Here is a 9,852-nt window from a genome sequence, read left to right on the forward strand (position 1 = left end):
AGTGCAGAGAACTTTTTAAACTTGCTCAGCATGGTTGAGCAAAAGCCAAAAAAATTGCAGTTTCTAGCCAATTTATTTAGCTTATAAGTATTAAAGCAATTGATATTGGCATTATTGGAATTTTTCCTTATTTTTTTATGAATTTTGTCTTCTTTTTCAGACCCAAATGAAGTACTAGTATACAAGGCTTGAAGACCACAGATTAACCTCATGAACTTCTGTTGTGTGCATTAGTACTGCTGGCTAGTGAAATCATTGCTTTTTCTCTGGGAATCGATACATATTTACATCATTGACATTGTTAGTTTTTACAATGTCGTAAACAGTCAATTAGATTTTTCAATGACATAAGCAGTTAACTGCATAAATTTGTGATTTTGTTTCTTGTTATAGTTTATAACATGAGAAACTGTATTTATTGTTAAAAGTTGTTTTGAAGAAGGGGTATATATTTTCTGGTAAAGACATGCATGTTAAGAATATGTTCAATTTTCTTTTCACTTATCCTTTGCTTTTTTTTTTTTATCTTTTTTTCTTTTCTACTTTTAAGTCACTGCATCTTTTTTTCTCTTTGAAATTATCGCCCTGTATAAATGAGAAAATCTTTAAAAAAAAACTAAGGCTCAGTATTATTTTGTCTTTTATTTTATTACTTGTTCATCAAAATCACGATATATATAATTCAAGTGCCTGTTGTTATCTTCTTGAGGAAAAACGGTCTTTACCAGAAAAAACTTACAGTTGAATGTTTCAATATGGACCTATAAGAGAAATTTATGTTGCAATTGCTTAAATGAATATTTTTCTCTTACTTAGATTGAATTGTTAACTCTTATAATCAGGATGAAATTTTAGATTTTGCAACTTTTGATAAGCTTTTATAATGAAAACGAAGGGATATGGTGTCTTTATTTGTGACCAAAAATCCCTTCATGCACCTGTCCTTTTCTTGCTGTTCTTCATCTCAAAGTTATATGTTTTTATTTTCCCCAAATTAAAAAAAAACTTGTTACTATAATTATGTTAAGTTTAGTCAGAGGTGCATTAAAAAAAAGTTTCACATTCTGCTTTTTTTGAAATCAAGGAAATTGTACTTTTGAATTTCGATTTATTTCTAAATATTTCATACATATGAAAGCCTTAAGTTATGAAATCATCAATTTGTATTTTCAGTAAATTATTTATAGATGCAAATGATGGTTTCAGTTTCATTTAAAAGAAAATTTCAGGGTATGTAACCATGGTTACAGACAAACACAATTCAAGAAAAGTTGAACATGATTCATCATTTTCTTGGATTTGAATTTTGTTTTTTTGAATAATCGTGAATTAAATGATCTTAAAAAAATTAACAGTTTAGTCTGTTTTTACTTATATTTGAAAGACCAAAATTTAACATAAAATGAATTATATGTTCAAATTTCAAGGTATCATGTGACTAAAGATATAGTGTGACTAACTTATTAAGGTCCATAATGAAAAAGAAGATAAGATTTGTCCATTGTTCAGAGACAGATGTGTTACTTACAGATTATAGTGAACTGTATTGTAGTTGCCAAATGTGAACTTTAAGGTTTTGATTATTTTTTTGAAGAAAATGCAATTTATATGTTCATACTTTCGAGGAAAAAAGGGATTTTTATTTATTTTTTATTTTTTTTGTCTGAATTCAAGTGTAAAAATAGCATTTTCTGTCAAACAATGTGTTTCAACATTACTATATTTTAATTGTACTTTTTTGTTTCCATTTTTTTGTTTTGCTTTGAAAAATTTATATGTTGAAAATATTGACATTTGTATTTGAAATGTTACAATTCCAAATGTGTGGGCTAAATATACTTCTATAAATGTACTTTTTAGCACAAATGAAAATAAAAAATTATTTAAAATGTTGATATCAAGATTGTGCCATGTGGACATTTTGTTTGCATTTTGAAATAAAGGAGTTTCCTCCCTTTAAAAGCAAGGTATTATTGCTGTTATCAAATAAGATAAGGAAAAATGTCTTCAAAAGTTGTTTATTAGAGGGAAGTGATGTTAAAATATGGTCACATAAATTTTGACTCTAATAATTAGCAACAAATCTGACATTTTTCTTTTGAATAAAAAAGATAAGAGTTAAATGTAGCTTAAAATAATTTACACAACTTAAATAAAATGCATTTCCATACACAGAAGTATTTAGTTACCAAGTGGTGTCTTAATTTATGTTTATGGTTAATCATTGTAGAAAGTTTTATTTAAATAGAAAAAATACTTTTATATAATTGTAGTTTGAATATGTAATTCATCCCATCAAAGAGTATGAACATTTAACAGTGTATTTGTGATTCTAGTTAAAAAAAGTACTACATTCTCAACACATTCTGTTGATTCTTGTAATGAAATGATAACTAAATAAATTACAGATGATAAGAATAAGAAAGATATTTCAAAGTACTATATTTTTTTCAGCTGTAGATCATTTTTGTATCGAACAACAAAACTAATGGAAACAAGAGGTCCACATGTGTCTTTGATAACAACAACAAAAAAGTGTATAAGAAGGCAGAGGTTTATTGTCCTAGATTTGTTTCAGCTACATATGTATGAATGGAAACATGTGTTACAAATGTATATATATATTACATGAGTTTATGTTTTGTTATGTTAAATGTCATATTTTTTTGGCGATTGTTCTGTTTGTCTTGCATATGTATTGTTTTTCATATCATCAAAAACAGAAACATATAGTCTGTTACAGTAATTCCTATATTCTTGTATGCTAAATGCTCTTTTTCTGCAACACTTTTCTTTGAAAAAATTGAGATATATTCTTATTCACTTAACTAGAAGAAATAATTTAAAGTCAGAGTTTTTTTTGGACAAGAATTTTGGTTTTTGCAAATAATGTTACTAGGAAAATCACTTTTAAGTCATGAACAATTTAGAATAACTAATAATCATTTATAAGTTGTAAAATAGCTCTTTAGAAAAGAGGTATAGCTGTTTTGTTAGAGCCAAGATCATAGAAAAGTCTAGAGTCAATTTCCTATGTAAAAATGATTGTCCACAGGTCCCTTTTGGTACTGTTGTTAGAATCTATTACCCTTTGTAGTCATATTTTACATGGAATTAAGAAATAATAAGTATGAAATATTTTTGATTTAATAGTTTGTTTATCTAGATCTTTTAATAGGGACCCACATAACTTACAAATCTGATAACAAATAATATTGTAGACATTTGACACCTTTTAATGATATATAACAGTTATAGGGGTCACAAGCCTATTATTTGCATATTAATCACTCAAGTTTAAATGACATATGAAAAACTATGATTTTCAATGTGATGCAAGCTTAAGTTTTTTGCAGTTATGGGAATTAACCTTGTGATGCTTTCTAATTATAAATAATTTATAACTCGGTTTGATAGTTATGTAAGCACTAACTGACTCAAGAGTCTTTTACTGTCTTCAAACAATTATCTTCATTTTCAGTTCAGAGATCTGTATACATTTTGCTTATTTTTTCATGAAATATAATAAATGTTGATGAAATATTATTAATAAAAAGATCAAACTCATTTTTTTAAAGCATTTTGGGGAAGTTCAAAAATGAGAATTATACATTACATGTAACTAAATGCTGTAAGACTTTTTCTCTGTTAAAAAATGTGTAAGTGTCCTTTCCTCTATCATTGTGTATTCCTTGCCAAAACATTTTTTACCAATCTTTTACTGTAAATACATAGTTGCAATTCTGGTGTCACAAATTATTTACTACCAGAGGTAATTTTCTAACTGAAATTATGCATATTGTCGAATAAATTATCTATAGCAAGATCTTCAATCAGAAATTATTGCAATGTTTTTCAGTTTTCTCTCTTCTCTTGTATATGCCTTAATAATGAAGAATGTATTAAATTAAACATAGAATGGCAAATGTATTTTACAGCTGATTAACATTATGGTTTAATGTAAATAGCATTTTGTCTGATACTTGCAAGTGCCTAAAATTTAGTTTTGTCAGCAAAAGAAGCATTTTTTTAGTTTTGTCAGTTATAGGTAGTAATGTATTGTTAAAAATTAATTTCATAAATAAAATATTTATAGTTTTGTTTAAAACTTTAAAATTATGAAATATAAGAGGGGGATGGAGGATAAATGCATAACAATGTTACATATTTCAGTTAACATATTGTTATTGGCTGGTATTATAATTAAAAGTATGTGCCATCAATGTAACTCTGTGCTTCTGTTCTCGGTTGCTCATTCCTAATCATAGCAAAGTAAACCAGTCCTGAAATAATATAAGTGTCAAAAATGTTATATCCTGTTAAGATGATTATTTTTTTCTTATATCCTGTACTGTCTCAAAATTCTAAAATACCACTGCAGTGTATCCAAGATATGAATCATATTTATGATTTTAACTTTTATTGGTCTTTTATTGAGATTGTTGCTTTGAAAATGTTACAGTTGCAGCTAAAAAAATATCTTGAACCAGGGTTAAGTGACTTCCTATATATATATATTTTTATACATTTTCAGTTTAAAGGTTACTTTTGAAAAGGGGAAGTTTATCCATCTGAAATAGATTTATGTCTGTTTTAAGGAGATAAATCCTAATATTTTGTTATTGCAGTAGTATTTTACAAACTGGAGACATACAGAGTTGTGATTGTATTCTTTCTGTTTACCTGTGTATTACAATATTTGTTTACCTGTGTATTACGATATTTGTTTACCTGTGTATTACAAGTTGTTGGGATTAAGTTATGTAGCTGAAACAAAATTGGATATAAATATATTTAAACTCTAATAAATATTGCTTCACAAAAGTTCACATGTTGTCTTATATTTTGGTGTCTTTTACACATTTCTCGCAAACATTTTTGAATAGTCTCGCCTTGACAAAGTCGAAGAAGGGACTCTTAGGTGTGCTGTTTTAGTGTCAGTGGAGGTGTCAACAATGTATTATTTTGTGATTTGGTCAGTTTATGGGAAACCATTAGTGGTTAGGTCAATGATATTTGGTATGCAGTTGTATTAGCATTTGCAAATCTCAGTTTATTGAATTCTTTAAACCTATATACATCAACAATGGTACCATAAATATGGTGAAAGGATGATTCCATTTAACTTCAAGGAATCTGGAAATTCAGTAATGGATTAAAGATTGAATGAAGAGATAGATTTCACCTATTATGCTAATTGCAGATAGTATAAATAAGGATAGTTAAGGTCCAAGGTTGGATTGATGATTGATTACTGGTGTTCAAATCCACTTTCAACACTCCAGACTATATCTTAGTGGACAGTTTTTGTCTTGCCTTTTACGAATGTCGCAGAATGCGAGACATAGGATTTCAATCTGGCGGTGGTGGCGTAAACTATCTGTATTGAACTTTATATTTCAGAGGATAGTAGACTTGGAGGCTTCATACCTTGTATACAGATGCCTATGTTACAAAGTTTCCCTCTGTTATGTCTGTTGTCCTTGACCTCATTTCATGGTTCACCGACTGCTTGAAAAATGTGTAGGTTGTGTGAATTTCTTGCTTGGGTTCCTTGCCAGGTTTACATGTGTGTCAGACATGGCTTACCTGACTTCAACCTCGTTTCATGGATCAGTGATCAAGGTTAAAGTTACATGCTTAGTTCAGTTTCTCGGATACTGTAAGCAGTAGGTCAACTATATTTGGTGTATTGAATGATTGAGGTGTACATTTTCCTTGTTCGTTGGTCAATGTTAAGTTTATGTGTTTTGGTCTTTTTATACGACCGCAATATTTTTGCGACCATATGATGGTATGACGTCACAATAACTTGAGTACAAGTACTACTACTAGGGGGTGTTTAACGACCTTGACTACCCATGAGGGTCTTGTACAGTCGTTGAGTATAAGTGTATGGATCTCAATGAAATTATACCACAAAAGGAATGATGGGATTGATATGGGAGGTCATTGTCCTAACTGTTCAGGAATTGTGGGCCAAAAAGGGGCCGAAGACAAATATTTTTCTTGTTTTATGACAATAACTTGTGCATAAGTGTATGGATCTCTATGAAATTGTACCACAAGGTTCCATACCTGAAAAGGAAGGTTTGGATTGATTTTGGGGGTTATGACCCCTAGGAATTAGGGGCCAAAAACAATACTTTTCTAATGCTTTGTATAAAATGCTGATTTCTTAACTAATTTCAATGGGGTTTATTAGAATGTCTTGAATTCTGGAGGTTCTTTAATATGCTGAATTGAACCGTGTAAAATTATCTTGTGAATTTTTGGGCCCCGGTTTTTAATTGGTCCACACTGAGTACCATAGGGTCCTAAATTAATTTTGTTTCATCAAAAATTGAATTATTGGGGTTCTTTGATATGCCTATCTGACCGTGTATGTAGATTTTGAATTTTGAGCCCCGTTTTCAAATTGGTCCACATAAAGGTCCAAAGGGTCCAAAATTAAACTTTTTTTGATTTCAACAAAAAATAAATTCTTGGGGTTCTATGATACGCTCAATCTAACCATGTAATTGATTTTTTATTTTGTGCCAGATTTTCAAATTGGTCACAATTAAGGTCCAAAAGTTTCAAAATTAAATTTTTATTTTATCAAAAATTAAATTCTTGGGGTTCTTTGATTTGCTGAATCTAACCATGTATTTTGATTTTGGATATTGGACTATAATGGGTAAATGTCCAATTTCAAATTTTTAAGTTCTAACAACACATTCATTCTGTGTCAGAAACCTATGCTGTCTCAAATATTTAATCACAATCCAAATTCAGAGCTATATCAAGCTTGAATGTTGTGTCCATACTTGCCCCAACTGTTCATGGTTTGACCTATAGGGTCGTATCAAGCTCCCTGCTGAGTATTTTAATCTACTACTTAAAGTAATAGGTCAACTATATTTGGGATATTGAATGGTTGTAAAGTGTACATGTCTGTCTGACCTTGACCTTATCTTCATGCTTCATTGGTCAATGTTTAGTTTGCCTGGTTTAGTCTGTTTCTCAGGTACTATAAGCAAAAAAGGTCAACTATATTTAATGTATGAATGATTGTAAAGTGTATGTGTCTGTCTGACAGGGTTCATTTAACCTTGACTTCACTTTCATGGTTCATTGGTCAATGTTAAGTTTTCATGGCTTGGTCTGTTTACTGTATACTATAAGCAGTATGTCAACTATATTTAGTGTATATAATGATTTTAAGGTGTACATGTCTATCTGGCTTGGTTTATCTTGCCCTGATCTCATTTTCATGGATCATTGATAATGTTAGTTTATGTGAAATCTTTAGTTAAAACTTTATCATTAGGATTATCAACATAAATCAATCATAAAAAGCAAAGCAGGCGAGACATTTCATCGTGTGCCCTCTTGTTATTACGGCCCCGCTGAATGGTGGACGCCCTACAGTGATCAGTCTGTCCGTCCGTCCGTAACAAATTGTGTCCGCTCTATATCTAGAGAACCGTTATGATTTCAAGGTTTATACTTGACATGTATATAAACCAACACCAGAGGGTGTGTCATAATGTATGTACAACTTCCTAGGTCAAAGGTCAAGGTCAAAAACTGGTTTTAGTTGACAACCCCATGTCCTATGGTAAAGATCGTGTCCGCTCTATATCTTGAGAACCGTTATGATTTCAAAGTTTATACTTGACATGTATATAAACTAACACCAGAGGGTGTGTCATAATTTATGTACAACTTCCTAGGTCAAAGGTCAAGGTCATAAACTTCGGTTTCATTTGACAACCCCATGTCCAATGATAAAGATACAAATTTTTTACCACACATTATTCACAGCGGGGCCCACAGAGATGGCTCCCATCTCAATGATATCTAGTTGATGGAGGACCACCGACCTTTGGCAGGAAAACTGGAAATCATAGTCAATTAAGACAGGAATCGATTGTACTTACCTTAAGCAGGTTTCGAACTTAGTCTAGTGATAGCAGTAGATGAACAACTTAGCCACTAAGGCCCCCTTAAAAAGAAACTCATCTAAGATACCTGGCTCATAATTGTGTACGCCAGATGCACGTTTTGTCTGCATAAGACTCATCAGTGGTGCTAGAATCAAAACAGTTGCAAAGCCAAATCAAATATTAAGAAGTCGAAGAGCATTAATGACTGAAAATTCCTTTAAAAAATGTGCCAAATTCGATTAAGTCAATCTATACCTGGGGGTAGAAACAATATTGTATAAAAGGTAAATTTACATAAAATGAACATATCAATTCAGGGGCGGATCCATCCATTTTTAAAAGGGGGAGGGGGGTTCCAACCATATGTCCCCTTTCAAAAGCATTGATCGTCAAAAAAGAGGGGGGTTCCAACCATATGTCCCCATTCAAAAGCATTAATCGTCAAAAAAGAGGGGGGTTTCCAACCCCCCGGAAACCCCCACCCCCTGGATCCGCCACTGGTCAATGATATTTCCTGTCGGCACAAACGAGCTGACTACTAGTGTGGTGATACCCTCAAGTTTGGAAATGAAAGGTATAAAGTGTATATTGCATTACAGATGATAATGATGATGCATAACTATTTAACGTCCAGCGGTAAATTAAATGTGTATTGAGGACAAAATCGATTTTCTTTGTCATTAAAAATAAAGTTATTCAAATCTAACTAAAGTTAGAATCAAATCCTTTATTTGCTATCGTTTTGATATGTCCCCCATCAAGCCTTAATTGATGTGCAACATATCAGAACAGGAGTAATTACAGGATTTTCAATTCAGCGTAAACTATTTTTATAAAGCTTTATATTTCATAGGGTAGAAGACCTCGATGTTTCATACCTTGTAAACAGATGCCTAATGTTACAATTAAAGTTCCCGTCTGCCATATGGCTGTTGTCCTTGACCTCATTTTCATGGTTCAGCGGCAGCTTGAAAAAAGAAAAGGTTTAGGGCTTTTGTTATGATTTACTGTTAATTTTTCTGCAATCATATTAATCTGTATTAATCTGTATATAGTAGTGCCTAATTTATTTTTCAAAGTTATTTTTTATACTTTTGCACCGCATTATTCTTTTATTTTTTATTTTTCTTTATCTATTCGTTATATTTGGTCATTATTCTCTATTCTATAAACCCCATGCAGAACATTGAATATGAACCCTACTTTGTACTTGTCTGACATCCTTAGCCTGATTTTAACTTGCTAGTTCAAAAGGCAACAGTCCATAGAAAGACATGTCTATCAACCCAGACATGTTATTCTGACTCTCAGTCAGCTAACCAGTTTTTGCTGGACTTTAAATGTTGTATGTTCAGCAGAGAAGCAGCAAATTACAATTTGGAATCTTTTTGGTTTGAACAGGTCCGGGCATCACATTTGACTTTCCAGACAATATCTTCTGACCCATCTAAACAATATTTTACCCAACTCGACTTGGTTTGATAATAACCAATGCGTTGAAGAAAACTCCTATAAAAAGTTATCAGTGTGACCTATTTCTACTATTAAGCATCATTTTATGATTGGAAAACAGTGATTTAAATCCATATCCTATACTAAGTGACTTGCAGTCATTTAAATTGATAAAGGAAAGCATCTTGAATAAGCCGTTTCTGAAAAACATCTAAGAGACGTACAAGTCCTGAAACCTAAAATAGGGGTACTTCTTGGTGAGATAAGGCTTCCCATCAAAATTAAATCCAAAATGTATGACCTTCATTTCCTACTACATGAACTTAAATTTTGAGGCACACGTTGTGGTGTTCATAATTGTAACTTTTGTATTTAGCTTCTTCTAGATCAGCATGATAGATCTTGACAAAGGTCGATATAATCTGACCTACATTTCCTGTTTCATTTACTTTGGTTGTTTGAAGTCTCA

The 9,852-nt window shown here is 31.3% G+C and overlaps 1 protein-coding gene across 3 annotated transcripts in view; it reads left to right on the forward strand.

Moving 5' to 3' along the window:
* Positions 1–4,824, forward strand: part of LOC127712150 (uncharacterized) — a 39,471-nt gene extending 34,647 nt beyond the window's left edge. For all 3 annotated transcript variants that reach the window (XM_052218416.1, XM_052218417.1, XM_052218419.1), the window contains one exon: positions 161–4,824. In XM_052218416.1, the coding sequence (XP_052074376.1) occupies positions 161–192 (32 nt within the window). In that variant the 3' untranslated portion in view covers positions 193–4,824. The remainder of the gene's footprint in view (positions 1–160) is intronic.
* The last annotated feature ends 5,028 nt before the right edge of the window (positions 4,825–9,852 follow it).

Source organism: Mytilus californianus, unplaced genomic scaffold (assembly GCF_021869535.1).
Source record: "Mytilus californianus isolate M0D057914Y unplaced genomic scaffold, xbMytCali1.0.p SCAF_8, whole genome shotgun sequence".
Classification (NCBI taxonomy): domain Eukaryota; kingdom Metazoa; phylum Mollusca; class Bivalvia; order Mytilida; family Mytilidae; genus Mytilus; species Mytilus californianus.